Here is a 22,767-nt window from a genome sequence, read left to right on the forward strand (position 1 = left end):
GGTAAAATGGTGAGCAGGTGACCTGAGTGTACCCTAAAAATCCGTAAACAGAACAAAACTAATTCCTCCTTGGGTTTTGCCCCTGGTGCAATAGCTGTAGGGCCACGTCTGACCCGCGCCCCTGTGCCGAAAGGGGCACAAACGGGCCGGGGCCGGGGCCGGGGCCGGGCCCGGGCCGGAACGCGGGGCGCGGCGCCTCCTGTCTCCCACCCGGCGCCGTAAAGCCGCGGACTGGCTGGGCGCATGCGCCTTGTGCGCGGCGGCGGTTGGCGGTGTTCGGGGTGCGAAGATGGCGGCGTTTTCGGGTACGTGGTGCTGAGGCAGGTGGGGGGTGCCGCCGGCAGCAAAGCATCGGGAGAGCCTCTTGCCTCTGGACCTGTCGGCGCCTTGGGGTCTCCCCGCGGCCGGCGGGCCCTGTCAGCGCCGTAGGCAGCTCCTCGGGCCTGCCCTCGGTGCCGGCCCTCTGTCGTATGTGACTTACCACGTAGCAAGCTTAAGGTCGAGGGGCCTGTGGGGATGTAGGTGCTCTTCCCGGCTCCTGGGGCTTTGGCGGGCCTTCAGAAATGGTTACCAAAATGGATTTGCTGATTTTGATGTATATGTGGTACGCATGCATCCAGCAACTGGAGCTGCTTCAGAGTCAGACTCGTTCCTCAGGCTGACTGGTTTCTATAACAGGAGGCTTATCATAACTGTTCTGTGTATTGCAATGGATAATAACTTGTTTTTATAGGAGTAGCTCTGTTCTGTGATATGGTTTGAAATATGTGTGTAAACTGTAATAGAAAGACTTACTGTTGAAGGAGGAAACATTACTGTTTGACCTTCCACCATGTACATACGTGCATACATAGGCAACCAATCAACATTAAGGTACTGTAAAGTTTTAATGTATATGAGGTTTTTAATTTGTTCCTTTTAACTGAATTCTTTATATCTAATCACGAGGGAAAATGTTGACACTTCTATAGATCTAGAGATGAGTTTAGATGCTAGACAGCAGGATTAATGTGGTTGTAGTTGAGGAAAATGTCATAGTGCTATTCTTTGATTAAACCCTTGTACTGTATATTGGATTAAACTATGTGAACTGGAAGTATATTAAAAATAGAAAAAATAATGTAGGGATTTATGTATAATTTACAATCAATAGCTATTTTCATTGCTATGGAAAAAGCTTTTTGCTTATGTGGGTTGTCTAATTTTGTAGGAGTACAGGCTAACACTTGAAAATATTAAAGCTTTCTGAAATCATATTACAAATAAGACATGTTTCTTACAGCATTCGTATTATAGTGAATGGAACAATAATTTTTGGCTGCATACATCCGTGTATGTCAGCCTAGCTCTTTATGTGTGTACGTGTGTGGTATACGTGAAACCCAGCATGTGACAGTGTAAAGGCTAGCACGTAAAAGCTCCCTTTAGAAAGGTGCATATTTATACTTAAAGAAATCGATTTAGAGTAACCCTATACACCTGAAAAGATAACCAGCAGCTAAATTGTTATTTGGGTGGTATAATACCATCATTTGGGTTGGTTAAGATCTGCTTTCCTCTTGCTCTTATTGAATAGCTACAGGTTTCTTACTTTTTTTTTTCTCTTTTAAATAAAATTTGTTCATCAACACACAAACGTTATTATGTGGCTTCATATTTAATTTGTGTCTGAAGTATGACTATCAGACCTTGATATGAGTTTGCCAGAAGGGGCATCTAAGGAAAAAAACCTTTCAAAGCTGGATGTGATTAGTAACTGTATGAAAATTAAAGCATTGTCGAGTTAATATACATGCTGTAAATGTGTGAAGCAAGATTTGGTGAAAAGATACTAAAGCGTCTCAAATTTGAGGCTTTATATGATACTTTTTTTTTTTTCCTTTTTTCAAAAACTGTTTGCATCTAAACTGTAGAGAGAGTCAGGATATTTGTGATTAACAAAGTCTTCCCTGTTGTTTGCATAGGCAGTTTCCTTAAATGTGCAAAGATAAGTAACTTGCCCTTGAAATGGTGCTCGGTTCCCAGTGTGTTTGCTTTGCTGCTATGTCAGCGCCTGCCCCTATGCCTACTATATGCCTGACTTATTCCACTATAAGTGGGGGCAAGCGTCAAAACTGTATGTGGGGAAGGAAGAATATTTCTTATCTATCACTTGAGTTCTATAGAGAAGGCTGCATGTGCTGTTGCCAAACAGAATGCTTTTTTATTTTTGTCTGTAGTTGGAAGTGTTGACACTTAGAAATCTTTTGGGCTATGTTGAAGTAAGTAACAGTGCATGTTCCTTTTTTCTTGTCTTACAGAAATGGGTGTTATGCCTGAGATAGCTCAAGCAGTGGAGGAGATGGACTGGCTGTAAGTAGGAATGCATTTGGGCCTGGCAAAATCTAATTTGCCTTTCAGTGATATATGACATGCTTCTAGAAATACCTCTGCTGTTACATTAAAACAAAGGAGATATGTGTTTTCCTTTAACTGTTGCTGCATCTCATGCACTTCCTTTTAGTGTGAATGACTGAAGAACACAACTTGTAACTGCAGTGGTAACATTTAAACTTGGACAAGCAAAGCACGACTGCTTATACTTCAGTGTCATTTGTTTGATAAAAGCCTCTGTGCTTCTCTTGCTGTGCTTCTGGTTTGTTTGTTATGTGTTGTGAGATTATTGGATGAAATACTGTCACATAATTGATGCTAGTTCAGTAAATGTTTTCCAGACTGTGGTCTGAATTTGTGTTTTTCAGAGTTGGTGCTTGTGTGTCAGTCTTCGACAAAAGTTATCCTTCCTGGTTTTAGTTACTTGTTTGGCTAAAATATTTTACTTCAAAGCTTGTTTTGAGTTGTCATTCAGAATGTTATCAGTATGGACAATCTTAGTGTTTGTAGTTCTTCTTTTCTCATATGCATGGTATTAATTAGCTGTGATTGTCTGAAAATGCTGGTTACATTTAGTTATCTTAACTTTCTTTTCCAATTTTGAATAGGAATCTTGTAAATGAACCTTGTGTAAGTGGCTTTAAAAGTGAAACTCACTTGAAGAAAGGAAAACAGGGAATATATAATTAATCTGTTTCTTTTATAGTTTAGCATAGTGATGTGAGATGTAGCCCTCTTGTCAGGGTGCAGCTGAATCAGCTGCATCCACTAGTCATTTCCTGCCAAGGTACATCTCCTGTTCCAAGCTCTCCTTGTAAATGGAATCCTTTTCACTTCCTTAGCTGCAAGCCAGGAAGAATAGCATTTACCTGCTATTTCCCATTGTGCAGATGACTGGTTTCTGTGAGTTCCTATGTAAGCAAAAATCCTTTCTTCTACTGATAACATTGATTTGTCTTAATGTGTTCTTTCCTGTAGTCTTCCTACGGATATCCAGGCAGAATCCATCCCACTCATCCTGGGAGGTGGTGATGTACTTATGGTATGTATGCAGGATAGCCCTGTTCCTAGAAAGCCTATGTCTTTTAAGTTTTGTGCGGTCAATTCCCTTCTTTCCAGAAGTCTCCATAGTTAGACTAGATCTCCTGTCCTTCTTCAATAGAAGGTATATTCTTCAGCTCTTTGAGTTCCTGGTGTGTTTCCAACTGTTCTTCCAGATGATATTCATTCTTTTTAGGCTTTATTTTTTGACTACTTGACAGGCACTGCCACGTAACTGAAAGCTATCTGATTTCATCTACTCTACTTTTTGTCGTAAATACTTGACATAGATCTGCATGGAACGTGACTGATACTGCCTGAAAAAATGCTTCGGTATCGATAACGTTGAAGATACCAGATTAGTATGCTGTGTTCATCATGTCTTTTGCAGATCTCTGTGTTCTTGATTCCGTAACCAAAGTAATGCTTCCTGTCATCTTTTGTAGTGCCTCCAGAGATCAGACATACATAGATAGTTTTTGTGGTGGACTCTGAGAGTTTTTTTTATATTTCTTTGAAGTCCACTGTAAAGGTTTTCCATGTTTGTATTCGCATCTAATTTGTGTGAAGCAACGGCATTACTCTGTAAGATTTTTCTGTATTGTGCAAAACTAAAAGTAAACTTAGTTTATAGTTTATTAAAATAGAACTGTAGAACAGTCCTTACAGTGTAAGTTGCAACTCTGGTTAAACTCTTAAATTTTTCTTCCTATAGGCTGCTGAAACAGGGAGTGGAAAAACTGGTGTAAGTAATCAAATTTAAATTAGCAGAAAGTAAAAGTCTTTAAGTGGTGAGAGGTGGTGTGTGTGTTTGTGTGTATGCGTATATACAGACACAATGTGTATATGTTTGTATATGTATTTAAGCAGTATTATTAATAGTGTTTACAAACATATGTGTAGGCATGTTTTGAAGTGTTTCTGGCCCTGGGTATTGCACCTGAAAACTAGGCTGACTGTCTATCTAGAAATATTTGTATAAATTGTGGCATGAAAATAACTTTCCATTTTAGGCTTTTAGTATTCCAGTTATCCAAATTGTTTATGAAACGCTGAAGGACCAGATGGAAGGCAAGAAAGGAAAAGCAACTATTAAAACTGGCGGGGCAGGTAAGTTTTTATATGTCACACTCCTCAAGTTTGGAACAGTGTCAATTCATGTCTATTCCATCACCTCCCAAAGTAAAATTAACCTAGCTTGCCATTAGATAAGTATTTTTCCCTTAATTTAAGATAATGTAAATAGAATATCATCACCCCAGATCCTATAAAACAGTGAATATAAATTTACTGGTGGAGTCATGGAAACAACTGGGGTGAGTTTGACTGCAGTGTCTTAGTAATGCTCATTGTCTTCAGCCTAAGGCTGGCTGATCCACACCACGCTCTTCAGTGTTCTTCTGAAAGCCATACGAGTTTAGTGCCTTGCAAGATGTGAAGTGGTAGTACTGTCCAGCTTAAAAAAAAGGAGTTTAAAAAATCTTCCAGTTGCAGGGATAGATGAGACAGCATCAGTGACACCACATAGTTGGTATGGGCCTCTTAAGTGAGCTTGAGCAGAAAGCTCTACTAGGCTCAAACTTTTTTTTTTTTTTGTGGCTGGGGTATCACTGTAGTGTGTCTTTCAGTTCTGCTGTGCTGAATAAAACTGTTGCATTCCTTTTGGCACCTAGCTAGATTTGGAAGCTGAATAACAGCATCTTGAGTTGCTGCAGATTTGAAGTAGCAAACATTGAACGGAGCAGGTAATGCACAGGGCCAGGACCCACTGATACAGAATGGACTGTAACCATGATAATATCCTCACAGTATTTGAGGGTCTATTATAAATCCATTTAAATAAGCTTGCAACTTGAAAGCTAGTAACCATGTCCAGTCTGTGGTGTTTATAGACTGAGATTTATGCAAGTGACAGTAGCTGTACAGGCAACACCCTGAAGATATTACATAAGTTCTCATCTTTCAGCTTCATGGTAACTACTGCTACAGTGGTGACAGTACAGTCAACTTAAAAAAAAAAAAAAAAAAAAATACTCCTTGAAAGAAGGTAATGTGAATACACTCAGTAATCCTAATTGAAATGTCATCTAGTTTTAGAAAAAAATTATATTGTGGAAAAAAAAACTTATATTGTGGAACCTCTAGACTTTGCAACATGTTATTGGGCCTATGAAAAATGAAGTTGGAAATCCTATGTTATATGTGCATGTATGGGCTCTCTAGTAATGGCATGTTAACTGATAGCCTGAAAAATATCTTAATGTAAACTTGGAACAGAAATAACAAATAAATTTCAAATTTATTGCTCTTAATGTAGTTTTGGATATTTTCTGTATGAATGTGGTTGTGATTATGTGGAATTCTGGCTTATTCTGGTCTTCGTTGTTTGCAGTTGTATTTTTAAGTAACTTAATCTGTGCTCTGCTTAATGGAATAATCTAAGCTTTCATAGAATACCTTTGCATTATGCATCTGTGCTCCTTCTTCAAGTTGTAGGCCTTCATGTTGACCTTGTGGTATGAATTGCATTGGAATGCGGCTGTCTCCCCAGAAAATTAAGCCAGATGCTGTAAAGCCAATGTGAACTTCTAATTTGAGTTCTCCAGGCTTACCTTGTTGGTTTAATGCTTTTTCTATTGCTGTCTTTCAAACCTAGTGCTCAATAAATGGCAGATGAACCCATATGATAGAGGATCAGCTTTTGGTGAGTTGTCCTAATGTTCACTTGAAAATGTTCACTTGAAAATGTTCACTTGAAAATGTTCACTTGAAAATGTTCACTTGAAAATGTTCACTTGAAAATGTTCACTTGAAAATGTTCACTTGGTGAAAAAACAAATAAACTAGAAGAAAGTATGCATGAAAGTTTATTTTAAAAGCAGTTAGGCAATTTCTTTAACTAAAACTGTCTTGTAATTTTCAGCAATTGGATCAGATGGTTTGTGTTGTCAAAGCAGAGAGGTAAAAGAATGGCATGGATGCAGAGCAACTAGAGGCGTGACTAAAGGTAGATATAAAATCATGTGTTTTGAAGACTCTTCTAGAAGTTTCAGCTGAAATGCCTGCTTGTCACCCATTGTTAGTGTAGACGGTTGCATTTAAAAGTTGTTATCCATCTGAGCAACTGTGCCATTACTCAATTTACTGCTAGCTGAAGATGTCAGAATGACAAATACCTCTGTTTTGCTTTCCTTGTGTTCTAAATTACCTTTTCCCTGATAGGGGATTGAGTCAGAGGAGACAGAATCCTAACTAATATTCATTAGAACACATTTTATTAAGGTGTTATTAATAGGAAATAGCTACTCACACGGTGGTTTCAGTTGTTCCCTCACACACTTCACATAGATGCACACGCAAATTTCATGGTTACATGGTTGGAGCAACAGTTGAGAGGCCAACCCCAACTCTTTACTCAGAAGCAGAGTCATACTGATACTCCAGTGGTTCTAGGTGTGTCTTCAGAAAGACCCTCAAACAGTCTCATTTCATCAGGTGTGCAGATAACCCTGTAGTCTGTCTGTACGTAGCAGCCAGTTGGATGTGGTTCAAGTTACACAGCCAGTTGTTGATGCTAGTGCATGCTGGTGATCTTGTACTGCTTCAGCAGACCCCTGGTGTTCTGAGTTTATCAGTTCTTGTGTATTCAGTAGAACCACTGGCCTTTCCAGCTTATTGCTCCTTTGGAGCCTTTCACACGCTACCTTCTCAGCATGTATGTTTTCTCTCTTTTTTTCTGCTGTTCTCTGATAATCTTTCTTTATTACATACATAGGTACCTACAGAACCTTTTCACACTAACACAATAGGGGGTTTTGTGACATTTTCTGCAGGGGTGGAAATGTTAGACTTGCATGGTCTTGGAAGCAGCAAAACTGAACCACCTTGATGAAACTGAAATTTACGTTTTGTTTTAGATCCTTTCTTTCTTTTTTTAAAGGGAAATACTACTATGAAGTTTCCTGTCACGACCAAGGCTTGTGCAGAGTTGGTTGGTCAACTATGCAGGCTTCACTAGATTTGGGTGAGTTTCCTTCAAAAGAAGAATCCCATAGACAGTTCTCATATTCACATGGAATGGCGGGAGTCCTGTTCTAGTCTTGCATAGAGTGGGCTTCTTGGGAAGGATAGCAGTATCGTGGAATTTAAAACTTTTTGTAGAGATGTTGTTCTTCCTGTAAGGGGGAATCCGCTAAGATAGCGGCAATGTTTCTTGTCTCTTGTGACTTTTCCCTTTTATTTCAATTTTTAAATCAAGATGACTAGAGACTAGTAAAATCAATAAACGTACTGGTACAAAAATACTAATTTAGCATATATCAAAGCTAGAATTCTTTAGTTAGCACTGTATTATTTTTTTACATGGTAGTGTTAGAGATTTTAGTTGCCAATACAAAGAGGAAAAAATGTAACCAGTCAGCAAAGATAAAAAGCTATACTTTATCTTGTCTTCAGGTACTGATAAATTTGGCTTTGGCTTTGGTGGCACTGGTAAGAAATCTCACAACAAGCAATTTGACAGCTACGGTGAGGTAAGCTTGACTTGCTTATTGGTAGAAACATTATTAAAAGTTTTGCATGTCCGTTCTGTGTAACGATGAATTGTCTTTCATAATAGTGCTGACTTTTTAAGGGAAGGTCACTGGGCAAAAGTACCATGAAACATTGAAGCATTTTTTGGATAAAAGCATATTAACAGATTTAACAAAAGCAGTTATCAGCTTGAGGCTTATGACTGTGGCTAGACTGATAAACCTTTTCTGCGTGTTACAGGTTAGAGGTTAACAGATCTCTTGGATTTATTTCTTGACTTGCTTCAGTCTTAGCTTGAACACCACCAACCTGTCTGTATACCTTGGTGAATATCTTAAGTGAGGACATCGTACCCTGTTTACTAGTAGTTAAAATAGAAGTAATCACACAACTCTAATATGTCAAAACACATACTTAAATGCTAATAAGATATAGTTAGTCATGCTCTATTTCTGGCTATTGAGTTGGGTTTGCCATTAGAACTGTTACCTTAATATACACTTCTGAAAATGTCTACCAGGAATATCTGTAGCGTTTTTTGTGTAGTGTGCCAATCAAGAATTCAGATGTTTAAGCATAATTTATATAAATATGAATAATACAGCAGAAACTTAAGTCTTCTTGTGGTATTAGTGAACTCTCAATGCCATAAAACTTGCAACTTTTTTGACTATTGTGTTGTAGCTTTTTTATAGTAGTGATTTCTGAGCTGTTGAATTAGAAGCACTTCATAATACACAGATTTTATTGAATACCTTTACAATGAACAGATTTCAAAATATTTAAAAGAAGTACTTAAGTATACATAACATGCATGTAGCATCTCCTGCATGAGTTAGTCTTTTTATGTAGTCAAAATACAGGTTTCTGTTATGGTGTTTCGTGCTCTACGCTTAGATTTACATGGGCTAATAAATACATGATTAACGCACTTTTCCATAATGCAGAGTACTTCCAGGTAAATGACTTAAATTTATCATTGTCAAAGTGTTCAGTTCTAAAGTAAATTTAAAGCAGCAATAAATGTTTAAGGATCTAAGATGAATTGGGCACTTTACTGAAGATTTGTAATCAAATAAAAATACGCATGCTATTTACAGCGGTATTATTGAAATAAAAATTGAACTTGATTCTCTCAAAAATTAGTATTTAGTAGGGAGAACTGGGAAAACTGTAAAAGTTGACAGAATGTAAGCACTAAGTTTTCTTAGTACACTGAACACTAAAATCTCTTAACTTCACAAACTTCTTTCTGCTGTAGGAATTCACTATGCATGATACAATTGGGTGTTATCTAGACATAGATAAAGGACAAATAAAATTTTCCAAAAATGGTAAGTTTTATTCACTTTCTTCCTTGGAATTTTATTGGGATGCTTGTATTGGGGGAGGGGCAGGGAGAGAAATGCACGCACATGCAGAGTCTGACTGAACAAACCCTGCTTTCAGGGAAGGACCTTGGCCTTGCGTTTGAAATCCCACCGCACATAAGGAACCAAGCACTTTTTGCAGCTTGTGTACTGAAGGTAACTTAGGAATATCACAGATATGTAAGATGGTGAAAATTGTTCTAGTTTTAGTAACTAACTACTTCTGTATGAAATTTGCATAGCCACCTACAATTACTGTAGTTGTGCTTGTACACTCTGTTTGCTTTGGTCTACTAGTATTTCACTACTGGAGTGGTCGCCACAGTGTGCTAGCTTTGATGAGCACTGTTCAAGTTAAAATATTGAATGTTTAACTTAAATTTAAATACTTAAACTTGAATATATGGGTAGAATAGCATGAATAACTAATTCCTAATACTAGTGCTATCTTGCCTGTATTAAACTTCGATATATTATGGTTCAACAAATATAAGCAAATAATTTGAAAGTGCAGAAATTCCTGTTTCCTTCATTCTCAACTCTAACATTACAGTAGCGTAGTATGTCTTTCTGAAGTTAGTCTCTCTGGGATGATCTCTCAAGTAAAGGCTTTAACAAGATGTTTTGGTGGTGAGAGAAATGTAACAAGTCCAAAAAAGTGTGTTGGTTTTTTTCTTTTTTTAAATTGTAGCTTGTCACTGAAAATGAATGGAACATAAAAGTTCAAAAAAGGTTTCCATGAATCTGTAAAAGTAGAAGAAAAGAGTTTTAAGGGCTAGAACCACACACAAAATGTCTGGCAGGCTTTAGATGACTTGGGGAAGGGGAATGTGTAGGATGGGAGACAACACCACCTTCCCCTCCTTGTCTAGCTGGTTTCTCATGGGGAAATTATTTACGGAATTGTTTCTCATTTTACGTGGTCTCCTGAATCTGTCTGTGTGACACAACTTTGTTGAAATCTAGAATGCTGAATTGAAATTCAATTTTGGTGAAGAAGACTTCAAGTTTCCACCAAAAGATGGCTATATTGGTCTTTGCAAGGCTCCGGATGGTAGTGTTGTAAAATCACAACACTCAGGTAGGTTAGATTTTTAAACTTCTCTCAGTTCTATATTCAGATTGTGTTACAGAGCATCTTTTGATCACTTTAATTGCTTCATTACTGCTATATTCAAGGTCTTAACAATGATCTTACTGGTAGCAATATTGGTGCTTTTTTAAAGTATTCCAAATTTTCTTCATTTTAAACCACAAATAGTCTAATATTTTGAATTTAGAAATGCATCAGATAAAAAGAGAAGTTCAGCTAACACTGACTGAACAGTGTCATCTTGAAAATAAGTGTGTGTGTGTGTGTGTGTGTGTAAGGTCTGCAATAAAGTTTATTATGCTGCAACGCCAGTATACCCACTATAATGGCAAGATACAGCTGTAGTCTCTGAATATTAATCTGAAGCTATTCATAATTGAGTGAGCAATAACATCACCCTTTAATGGAGCATTTAGAATCACGAGATTTTAGATTATTAGTAGAAAATCCAAGTTTGCTTCCACTAAATAATTCCAGGATAGGAATGTAGTTTGTCTTAATGGCATATTTTTTTCACTTAGGAAGTGCACAAGTGGTTCAAACACAGAACCTTCCAAATGCTCCAAAAGCATTGATTGTAGAACCGTCAAGAGAGCTTGCAGAACAAACTTTGAACAATGTGAAGCAGTTCAAAAAATATGTCGATAATCCCAAATTGAGGTAACAATGCATCTGTTATAATTGTATTTATAGTATTGTCCATGGATGTAACTTTGCAGGGGGGGTGGGGAGCGTTCTGCTTTGTAGCTAAGTGGACCTTAATCTGCAGTGCTGCTGATAGTAGCGTCAGTAATATCTGCTACCAACCAACCTTCTGACTTTTCAGCTGCAATCAGACCAGTTAGGGGTTTTTTTGATGTGTTTTATGTATGGACTACTTCCTTCTGGTATGACAAATCTATTTGTTTGTTTTTTTTTTTTTTTTCTTCAGGTTATCAAAGGTGTATGATACTTAATGTTTTTAATCAAGAAATGCTGATCTTCTGCTTACTGCCCTTCTTTTCTGGGCACATTCCTGTGTCCCCCACCTTCCCCTGCCCTCATTTTGTTTGTTTTTCATCTCCAACAAATAGTTATATACCAGGTCTGCTCTGTTTACATTAGTTTGCTCACAGGACAAATGTTGCAGTGATTAGCATGGGGATGCAGTTCTGAAAAATGAATCTTCTACAAGCTGCTTTGGTCTAAAGTTCTTTCTCTTTTGACTGTGCTTATAAAACTTAAACAAGTGTCTCCATATTCTTAACCACAGTCAATTCACAAGAGTGCTTTTACTAGAATTGCAGGGGGGTAGCGATGGGGAGAGGCAAGCTATGATGTAAGATTCATTTAGTTTACTGTTATTTGCATTTCTAGCTTTCAAGAACACAGGAAACTTATTAAACCAACTTATGTTTGAGATTTTTAAGGAACAGATTCTTTTTTAAGATTTATTTCGTTACGGTGTTAATGTGTTTAATACAACAGTGATAAAATAATCCAAATCAAATAGAGCTCAGTAACAAAACTTTTACTTCTTGAATTAAAATACAATACACTACATATGAAGGGACGAATTTTAAATTTTTTTTCCTATTCTTTTGTTCTTAAAATTACTGTTCAGAGCTGTTAATCATTTGCTACTAATAAAAATCAATCTTCAGCCAAATGTTTAATGTATCTTATGAATATAATAAAAAATTAGCAAATGTCAAAATATGTTAATGTAATTTTAGGGAGCTGTTAATTATTGGTGGGGTTGCTGCAAGAGACCAACTCTCTGTACTGGAACAAGGAGTAAGTTGGTTTTTTTTGTTCATATGATTTAATAGTTTGGGTTCTGAATAACTAGAGAATAGTAATGATGCTTCTTGTAACTCCTGTAAACCTGTTTAAAAAGAAATTGTGCAGTCGACAGCAAGCTCATGTTGCACTGGTCTAGCATCTGTTGCTTTACTTCCATGGCAATTGTCAGTACAAATGCTTATAGTAATTGGTCAAATTCTGTTGAAGCCTGAGTACTTCTGAAATTATAAAATAAAGGTGTAATTTTTGCCATTGGTCCTTAACTAACAAGACAGAGACAGTTTTCCTATTACCTTCTGCTTCACATTTGTGTGAATAAAACTGGTCTGCAGTTGTCAGGGTCAGCCTACACCACAGACCAGTCTTACATAGAAGGAACTGGTCTAGCTTCAGCAGCATGGGGTGTACAATCAATTCAGTCACGCTGCAGGGAGAGCATAGTCGTCTTTTTTTTTTTAAGACTTGCTTTTGGAAGTGAAACCACATCACTATTGGTAAGTTTTTCAGTGATTCTAGCTGCCAAAATACAAATTTTCTCTTAAGCAGGCTTGAACTGGAAGATTGCTAGACTTTCATCTGAATGCTAAATTCATGAAAGTGAACCCTTCCATCTGGCAAAACCTTAAGTTATTTCTATAGTTGATAGGCTTGATAGGTGTATTTCCACAGCAGGAAAAGTTGAATTTATTTTATGCCCATTTAAAAACAAATCTGTTGGCTTCAGATAACAAAGTTGCACAGCCTTTTTTTTTTTGGCGGGGGGGAGAAGGGAGCAGGGGCACAACACTTTGCAAAATAAGGGAAGACTTCCTGACTAAAGCAGGTTCTGCTAAGGAAATGGCCATAGAACTGAAATAAAGATTGCCCAGAGAGGCTGTGGGATCTCTATCCTTGAAGATACTGAAAATTTTACTGGGCAACTTCCGGAGTACCCTAAAGCAGCTTGGATATTGTCCTTGCTTTGCATATGATGGTGGGAGTGGGGACCAGATGACCTCAAGAGACCCCTCCAACCCTAATTACTCTAGGATTCTGTGAAGTTATAATTAATAGAAAATAGGGCATCATACTGATAATAGTCTCATAATCCAAAATTTAGGCAAAGCTGGTAATGCCTTTAGTTAGTTATGGGACCAATTAATACTCTTCTGTATTTCATAGGTGGATATTGTTGTTGGAACTCCTGGAAGACTGGATGACCTGGTCTCAACAGGAAAGCTTAATTTATCTCAAGTTAGATTCCTGGTTCTGGATGAAGCTGTAAGTAGAGAACTAAGTGATGCTTAAGTTCTGTTCTTAAATGCAATATTACATTTCCTAAAAGAGTCAGTAAAACATCATCATTCTATATCATTTGGTACTTCAGTGGAACAACAAGTAGCTACCTATAGGCCTTTTCAGATGAATCTTCTTATTTCTAACCATAGTAACCTACACATTTTTCCCCTTGTAGCCTCTCTGGTAAAGCTGTTTGAATTTTTTCTGCTAGAGAAATATATTTCAGGCTGTATTCACAAGATTAGTGAAGTCTGCCCCTGTCACTATACAGGGAACTTGAAAAGACAAAGACGAAAGAAGCATTTTTGATTACCCAGCAGGTCTTGGAGCCAATGAATGTTGTAGTCAATATGCTGTGAAATGAATGCCTCTCTCTCTCTGATCTGGTATAGTACAACTGAATATTCACAAAGATGGAATGCCTTGGGGTACTAGCTAGGAGAAGCTGCTGAGACAGACATTCAATTTCTTGTGAAGCACAGCAGCTGTACTTGTAAATACTCCAAATTTTTCTTTTTTTTTTTTTTTTTTTTTTTTTCCCCCCTCCTTAGTAATAATATCCCAGCCAAACATTGACCTATCCAGCTAATTAAAAGAGAGAACTTCTGAGGCTACAAATGTATTGCTTATTTAACTCAAATGTATAGACTGAGAAATAAGAATTGCAGCTTGCTTTCTTTTATTTTATTCCAACGTAGGATGGCCTTCTCCTCCAAGGTTATTCAGATTTCATAAACAGGATCCACAGTCAAATTCCTCAGATAACCTCAGATGGAAAGAGACTTCAGGTATATAGTTTGTTCTTGGTTTTGTGGCTTGGGGTTTTTGTGTGTGTGTGTTTGGTTTGTTTTGTGTTGGTTGGGGTTTGGGGTTTTTTTGTGTGGTATGCACTGCTTTCACTTGTTGACTATTACATGGCATGGAGCGTGCTGATTTGAGGTAGAGTTTTTTTACATCTCTTGTCCAAAAGTAACACTTGTCCATTGATTTCAGTGATTGCCTGTGAATATGTATTTTTAGGATTCTAGATCTTGAAGCCCAGTGTTTAGCAGTATTTGGGTTATTTAGATATAAAAGTAGGTGAAAAATGAGTGATTACATGCATTATGATTTCTAATGCTCTAACAACTTGATTCAACAGCTCCCAGTAATTCTGCTTTCTTCCTCTTAAATGATTGGGTTTTTGTAAGAGAATAGTTAAGTAACTTATTTTGTGTCTTGACTCTTGTCAGCTGGGTAGTTCCTGTGAGCCAGTTGGGAACTCTCTGTTGTTCTGCATTATGCTATTCAGCTACATAACATTCTTCCAGTTCTACTCCGACCTTTTTTGCTGGGAGAATCTGATCTTCAGTGGTATCCGTATGGTTTTTTTTCTTCTCAGGTGATTGTGTGCTCGGCAACACTACATTCTTTTGATGTGAAAAAACTATCTGAAAAGATCATGCATTTTCCCACCTGGGTTGATTTGAAAGGAGAAGATTCTGTCCCTGAAACTGTACACCATGTAGTTGTGCTTGTAAATCCAAAAGCTGACAAACTCTGGGAAAGGCTCGGCAAGAATCATATCAGAGTAAGTGGTCTGTAAGTGAAAATTAAGATTATTTGCCCATGTTTACTTATTCAGCCTTCAGAATTGCGGCCTAATGTTGTAGGATCTTTGCCAGCTATTGAAACAGCTTAGTGTATCTGAAATAGTTTGTTTCATGGTAGTCAGCATCATGATATTGGTAATGTAATAACACTGTTTCTGAACAGCTCAGTCTTACAAACACAATTCGGGAAGATCTTGATAGAGTAACATTCTGATTTGTACTAGAGAACAATGGTACTGCTTTTTCACTCATTTCATGGCTAATTGTCTGTGGCCTGACTGTAGAATCATAGAATCACAGAATCGTTAAGGTTGGAAAGGACCTCTGAGGTCATAGAGTCCAACTGGTTAACCTAACTGCCTGGTCTGCCTCTAAACCATGTCCCTAAGCACCACATCCACACATTTTTTTGAATATTTCCAGGGACTGTGATTGTACCACTTCCCTGGGCAGTCTGTTCCAATGCCTAACCACTCCCTCCATGAAGAAATTTTTCCTAATATCCAACCTAAACTTCCCCTGCCACAACTTCAGGCCGTTTCCTCTCGTCCTATCACTTGTTACTTGGGAGAAGAGGCTGACCCCCACCTCACTACAGCCTCCTTTCAGGTAGTTGTAGAGAGCAATAAGGTCTCCCCTCAGCCTCCTCTTCTCCAGACTAAACAACCCCAGCTCCCTCAGCCACTCCTCGTAAGTCTTGTGCTCCAGACCCTTCGCCAGCTTCATTGCCCCTCTCTGGACATGCTCCAGCACCTCGATGTCCTTCTTGTAGTGAGGGGCCCAACACTGAACACAGGACTCGAGGTGCAGCCTCACCAGTGCCGAGTACAGGGGCACTATCACCTCCCTAGTCCTGCTGGCCACACCATTCCTGATACAAGCCAGGATGCCATTGGCCCTCTTGGCCACCTGAGCACACTGCTGGCTCATGTTCAGGCGGCACCCCCAGGTCCTTTTCCGTCAGGCAGCTCTCCAGCCACTCCTCCCCCAGCCTGTAGCATTGCATGGGGTTGTTGTGACCCAAGTGCAGGACCCGGCACTGAGCCTTGTTGAATCTCATACAGTTGGTCCCGGCCCATTGATCCAGCCTGTGCAGATCCCTCTGTACAGCCTTCCTGCCCTCCAGCAGATCAACACTCCCACCCAACTTGGTGTCATCTGCAAACGTACTGAGGGTGTATTCAATCCCCTCATCCAGATCATCAGTAAAGATATTAAACAGAACCGGCCCCAATACTGTAGTTAGTACCTGTCTTTCCCGATTGATCAGAAGGAAGTAAACCTTCCAACATAGATCATTCTGTAAAGTTTTGCCTCTCAACCTATGTGAGACAAGCAATCCTTAGAGGAATGGATTTCATCTCGGACTACATTTGAGACCAGTTTGAATTCTACATTAACCTGACACCTATTCATGTGAGAAGGTGGTGGTGGTGGCGGCGGCTGTTGTTGAAGTCTTTAGTTTTCAAGTTCTGAATAACCTTGGACTGTATTTCATTCTCACAACTCTTACGCAGTTAAAATCGATGGGTTTTCTTAACCCCTCGTTATCTCTGGAACATCCCTTTTTTTAGGTCTGTTACAGCCTTTTCATTAAATCTTAGCATGAATTTATTTCACTTGGGTTTTAGGTTTATGTCTAATTCAGCCTAGCATAGAGAAAAAGATAAGGAACAACTGTGTGTGTACGATTTAGCCATATTTATAGTACATTGTTTTCAGGTTTGCTGTTTTGGTTTTTTCATTCATCACTTTTTTCAAAGGTGATTTCTATCCAATGTCTACATAAATAATTTTATTGCCTTTTTTATGAACAAGTTTTGTGTGCTTACAGTCAAGATTTTTCTTGAGCTAAAGGTAGCTTAGCATTCTGTTCTCCCACCAGACAGAAGTTAAGATTACTTTTAAGCTATTTAATTTCTTGCTAATTGTCAGTTAATGAAGTTTCCTCTATGAAGTATGGACTAATGACTTGGGGGTTTTATTTGTTTGGTTTTTTTTCCCCTAGACTGATGAAGTACATGCAAAAGACAATACGCGACCTGGTGCTAACACTCCAGGTAATCGGCAACACTAGTTAAGTAATAGCTTGTGAAATAATCCTTTGTGAGTATTATGAAGTAAAGCTAAATTATAGTGCATAGCAGACTTAAGTCATGTTCTTCCAAATTTTTATTTCTACGTTTTTGTAGTTGTGAAGTGAAATGTTTTTCTGTAATTAGGGGGAAGAGAAAAAGACTTGAATAGATTTTTGCATGTGTGTAAACAAGAAGTGGTTGGTGCGTATAAGTAACTTGAAACTCCTTAGTAGTTTTGTTCTTTTTTACCTTGCAGCAGGGGAGCATGGGGGAGAGAAGAAAAAACTCAAGGTCTAGTTCACTTGCTCTGCTAATAAATGTTTAACTGTCTACTGAAAGGCTAGAGAAAACTTTAAATGTATGCTGTTGAAAGATTTCATATTTTTAAACAATTTGGGTGAAATAACTTCTTTACTTTTACTTAGAAATGTGGTCTGAAGCTATTAAAATTCTAAAAGGAGAATACACCGTTCGGGCAATCAAAGAACACAAGATGGACCAAGCCATTATTTTCTGTAGGACTAAAATAGACTGTGATAATATGGAGCAGTACTTCATCCAACAGGGCGGAGGTAGTATTTTTCACCAAAACCTTATTCTGCTCACTTTCCTGTTTACTTCAAAGCCAAAATTATATGATGGAGATCACCAATGTTCAGACACCACACAAATAAAATTGTGCTTCAAGTTTTTTGACACACTGATTGGGCATAAAAGTCAGGGGTTTGCAGCAGGGAGCTACGGGGGTGCCCTTTGTGGGAGGAGGCAGTGAACTGCCCTGTACCTGTTCCAGACAGCTCTGAAATGGCTGGAAACAACCCATCATGCACCAAAATTTGAACCAATGAGAAGAGCATATAATGCCTTTGCTGAAATGTGTATAAGAAAAAGCAATAGTTGCTAGGGGCTAGAGATGCAGGAGGAAATGTGTGTATAAAAGTGCACACATAAGGAGGCATGGAAGGAGAAATGTGGAAGAAAACACCAGGGGACATTGAAAGGGGATGTGTGAGGAGAAAGGTGAAGACCCATGTTTGGAGAAACAAGGGAAGTTTAGACTAGGAAGGAGTGAGGAGACATGCCTGCACAGACCTCCTCTGGGGAAGGGGGAGGAAAGGTGTTTGTTTAATTGATTGTCTTGTTTTTCCCCAATGTCTGTATCAGTAATTAGATGTTTATTTTAATTGGTAATAAATTAAGTGAAATTCCCCTGAGTTGAGACTTTTGCCCACAAAATGTACTTTTTTTCCAGTTCTGTATGATGTTGTGTCATAACTTTTATATATGATGTTATTAATGCATAGCAACTCTTTCAGGCCCTGATAGGAAGGGACATCAGTTCTCATGTGTCTGTCTGCATGGTGACAGAAAACCTCAAGAAAGAAAGCAAAACCTGGAAAGATTTAAGGTGATGCAGCAGATTCTTGAAGGCTTTTCCCTCACTTCCTGATATCTGAAATCATATGTGTTGCTAGTTCTCCATTTAAATTAAATTGCATTCAAATGCTCTATGACCCACTTCCTAAAACTGTGTGAGGCACAATTTGTGTAGGTGGAAATCTGTACTGTCAGTCAATATGACCTTTGAGTTTTCATTGGGAGGATAGGTGGGCTTATTTTAAGTAAAATCTAAATGTAAGCTCTGTAACAGATTACATTGTTTTTTAAAGCCTTTGGTTCTTGATTAGGCAGTTTGGTTTTGATTAAGCCATTCATGGATTTATATTTGCCTTATGCTGTTGGGGAAAGAAATAAGGATGTAAATTGACCAAGCTATTCATGTTCAAAAAGCACTGTTGTACTGTGGAAGAGCTTTATTTGAAGTGTTCCTAAATGTACGGAGACACTTCAAGGTGAAGTAAATGGGAAGGACTACTGTTTCATTGCCTAGGATTTTATTTGGTTTATTTAGCACAACACTTCTTAATACTGTTTTCATAGAGAGGAGATGTCCGTTTCTTGATCTGCACAGATGTTGCTGCTAGAGGAATTGATATTCATGGTGTTCCATATGGTAAGACGTAACTTTTTAAACTAAGCTGTTGAATTGCATATGGCTTCAATATATTTGCAGCCCTGTCAACTAGTTAAAACAGGTATATGACTTACAGCTTCATTTTAAAAAGTTTTAGATGTTAAAGGCTTGAAACTAGGCAACTTTTAATTTGATTGTTCACCATACTTTCTCAAATACCGAATGATGATCTGCATTGTTGAGGATTCTTTGTTTGTTTTTCCACTCTTGTCAAAAAGTAATCACGGAGAAAGCAGTTTTATAGTGGAAGCCTTAAGTGTAGGTAGTGCAGGTAATGACACCTGTAACTGCTGCAACAGAACATAACGTATATGGGCTGAGGAGAGTGATTGCAGCAATCAAAATGATATTTATTTTAGGTGTCTGGTCTGTGACTTTAGCTCATGTATTTAAAAAACCCTTGTATTCTCTGTGGATTGTGTGTACCTTACACAGTTATCAACGTCACACTCCCTGATGAAAAACAGAACTATGTTCATCGAATTGGGAGAGTAGGCAGAGCTGAGAGGTATGTATATGTTCAGAGTAGTCACCATGTTTTCTTGAGTATTTTGTTGTTTCATAAGTTGGCAGTAGTTACTGAAATACATTTTTCTCTCTCTCTTCTCCCCTAATATTTCAGGATGGGTCTGGCAATCTCCCTTGTGGCAAAAGAAAAAGAAAAGGTAGTTGTACTCCAAAGCAAAATTGAAGAGACGTTATTTACTGAAGTTCTATCCACAGCTGATGTCTGACTTTAATATCCTGTATTGCAAAACTGCTTGTTCATTCTTGTTTAATTGAAAGGGAATTTAAATAGATGTCTGAATTCTTTTACATGCTATAATTAAGCAAAATGAATGTAGTAAACTATTTCAAAGTTAAAAAGTTGTTTTGCTTTATTTCTAGGTTTGGTATCATGTATGCAGTAGTCGTGGAAAAGGGTGTTATAATACTAGACTGAAGGAAGAAGGAGGTTGTACCATATGGTACAATGAGATGCAGGTAAATGTTTTACTTACCCAGAATGTTCTAATTCGTCTAAAAGACTGTAGGATATAGTTCTTGTTTTAGCCATGTAGTTGAAGTACAAAGCTAGTTTTGGGGTGTTTATAACCTTTGATTCCATTTGAAGAAGAAATTAGAAAACTTTGAAAGCTATACTTTCTGTATTACTTCTTTAATTATAAAAGCTTATTTTAATACTCCCAGCCAATTCTGTTGGAGTCTTATTTTCAGCTTCTCTGTGGTCTTCCTAAACAAATGCTGTTAAGAGTTGCAGATTGTTAGTTACACATTTTTGTTTAGATGGTTTGTTACAAAACTGTAAATAACTTAAAACTGTTGTTCCTCTAACCTGGAAATAGTGTGTCACTTAAGTATATTTTCATTGTGATTTATATACTAACTATGAATGCTTGTTAAATTCACAGTGCTTCCCTTCTTTCTACATTAAAGAAGGGTGAATGATGTATCGTCTGTGGTAAAATAAGCTTGGACTGTGAGCTCGTATTGTAAAGTATCCCCACTCACATAAAGTGCTATGTAAAATAAAGTTTTCTAGGTAGAGTAAAAACTTACTGAAATTGGAAATTAACTTGTATAGTCCATTTGAGAAAAAATTGTGTCTTTGGTGTCGTAGACCATACTGTTTTCTGTGTACAGTTCCTGTTGAAACTGTTTGAATGTGTCTGTTCAGAACACTAGTCTGACTAAAGACTTGGACCATAAGAGTACTTTAAGATTATTTTTTTTTCCCCTTTAGTTGCTGGGGGAGATTGAAGAACACTTAAACTGCACTATTGCCCAAGTTGAACCAGACATAAAAGTACCAGTAGATGATTTTGATGGGAAAGTCACATATGGGCAGAAAAGAGCTCTGGGTGGTAAGCAATGAACTACTCTTGAGTTATCTTGCTATGTGATGCTCAGTTTCTTCGTTACCTGCTGTGTAACTACAGAATAGATAGATTAAAAAAAAAAAAAAAAAAAAAAAACAAACAAAAAAAAACCTGCTAGTTCTTTGCTGTCTTCTGGATTAGTTACGTGTAGTCTATGGGTTGCAAGTGACCAAAGTGTGTCTATGCCTGTATTTTGTTTTGTTTGTTTGTGCTTTTTTTTAACAAGTTAACAAAGTTACTTTAACTTTCTAAATAACTGTGGTTGAGCGTTATTAGTTCTGCTGAAAAATGGCTTTGAACACATCATTTAGATTGGGTCTCTTTTGGCAGGTGGGCTGTATAAAGGCCACGTGGATATTCTGGCACCTACAGTACAAGAGTTGGCTGCCCTTGAAAAGGAGGCTCAGACATCTTTCTTGCATCTTGGCTATCTTCCTAACCAGCTGTTCAGAACATTCTGATTGTGCCACACTTGAGACAAGGCTTGAGTTAATAAACGCTCTACCCTGCAAATACGAAAATCGTATGCTGTCTCTGAGTAGCAGTAGTTAGAAAAGGATTAAAATAAAATATATGGATTAAAATTAAATATACTTTTTGCATGATGAGCATCGTGCTCAGCATTGTTCACTCTTTATTAGCTGTTGTCTTGATAAAATAAAACACTTCAAAGATGAAATGGATTCTTTTGCTCTTCTTTTGCCTTGCCTTGAGGATTAATTTGCAGAATCATTCTTTGCATAGCTTTTTGATTTATTGAAAATAAAGTGTAGTTAAGCAAATCTGCAAGGAGAGTTTAATTCTTTTCTTTGCAGAATATATATTAAAATTTATTTAACTAGCTGTGTACTGTAATTTTTAATGCTGTGCTTTTTAAAGATGCATCGATATTGCAACACCTGTTTATATTGAAGAAGAAAAAAAACTTCCTGAAGTATGTATTTGAAGTTCTTGGTTATCCTAAAACCCTAAATCTAGCCTCATAACTGTGTTTTGATTCTGTAATACTAGACTTCTCAAAGTTAATGTGTCTTAAACTTCTACAATTGATCTTGTACAAAGAATTCTACAATACTCCGAGTTCATAGGAAAGTAACACACCAGTACTGGAGCAGTTCATAAATCTTCAGGAAAATCTTTTTCATGCAGCAATATAGGGTTGAAATACTTAATGCCTCTTGTGCTGCTTTCAGGCAGGTTGTATTTGTTCAAATGAAGTTACTGTAGTCTAACTTGCATTTTTTTTTAGTTTCCTTTTTTTCTCTAACGATACTTCAGATATTTCAATGACTTTGCCTGCAAATTGTCACCTAAAATATCAGAGGTCATTGGGAATGCCTGACAACCCAGAATGAAAGTAACCTTTTCCCCTCCTCGTGAAGACTTCTAGTCACAAAACATTCAATCCATTTCCAGAAAATGGTGAAAACCAGATTAAACTCATGTTGAGCAAAGAAACAAATTTTTTTGTGTAGGGTTACCTGGAGAGGGCAGACTGGGTGTCCTAGCTATCGTAATAAAATACATAGATTTCTCATTAAGTTAAACAAATTTCAGTATTCATTTTACTGTGACTATGTGGTGTTAGTGATCCTAAACTGGTAATCATGGAATCCTTCCTTTAATACTTTTTCTATACCTTGGAACTGGGTAGGTGGGGATGAAATGCTTGTATGCTTATATATTTAATTTTAAATTGGGAGATAATT

The 22,767-nt window shown here is 37.6% G+C and overlaps 1 protein-coding gene across 4 annotated transcripts; it reads left to right on the plus strand.

Annotated features, from left to right (window-relative positions):
- The first annotated feature begins 230 nt into the window (after window positions 1-230).
- On the plus strand, window positions 231-21,809 carry DDX1 (DEAD-box helicase 1). Of its 4 annotated transcripts, XM_082307242.1 has the most exons (26): window positions 231-305; window positions 2,301-2,352; window positions 3,352-3,415; window positions 4,130-4,159; window positions 4,428-4,524; window positions 6,071-6,118; window positions 6,338-6,421; window positions 7,355-7,438; window positions 7,870-7,946; window positions 9,209-9,281; window positions 9,397-9,473; window positions 10,284-10,398; window positions 10,932-11,070; window positions 12,126-12,186; window positions 13,357-13,455; window positions 14,172-14,261; window positions 14,855-15,043; window positions 17,074-17,125; window positions 17,569-17,715; window positions 18,460-18,551; window positions 19,085-19,157; window positions 19,614-19,686; window positions 19,801-19,843; window positions 20,067-20,162; window positions 20,923-21,043; window positions 21,389-21,789. In XM_082307242.1, the coding sequence occupies exons 1-26, from the start codon at window positions 290-292 to the stop codon at window positions 21,517-21,519; spliced, it is 2,223 nt and encodes a 740-aa protein (XP_082163368.1). In that variant the 5' UTR covers window positions 231-289; the 3' UTR covers window positions 21,520-21,789. The 4 variants fall into 4 exon arrangements, with proteins under 4 accessions (XP_082163368.1, XP_082163369.1, XP_082163371.1 ...); XM_082307243.1 differs by lacking the exon at window positions 13,357-13,455 and having other exon boundaries at window positions 21,389-21,792; XM_082307245.1 differs by lacking the exons at window positions 19,614-19,686; window positions 21,389-21,789 and having other exon boundaries at window positions 20,923-21,040.
- Window positions 21,810-22,767: the final 958 nt, after the last annotated feature.

Source organism: Platalea leucorodia, assembly GCF_965183815.1.
Source record: "Platalea leucorodia genome assembly, chromosome: 3".
Classification (NCBI taxonomy): domain Eukaryota; kingdom Metazoa; phylum Chordata; class Aves; order Pelecaniformes; family Threskiornithidae; genus Platalea; species Platalea leucorodia.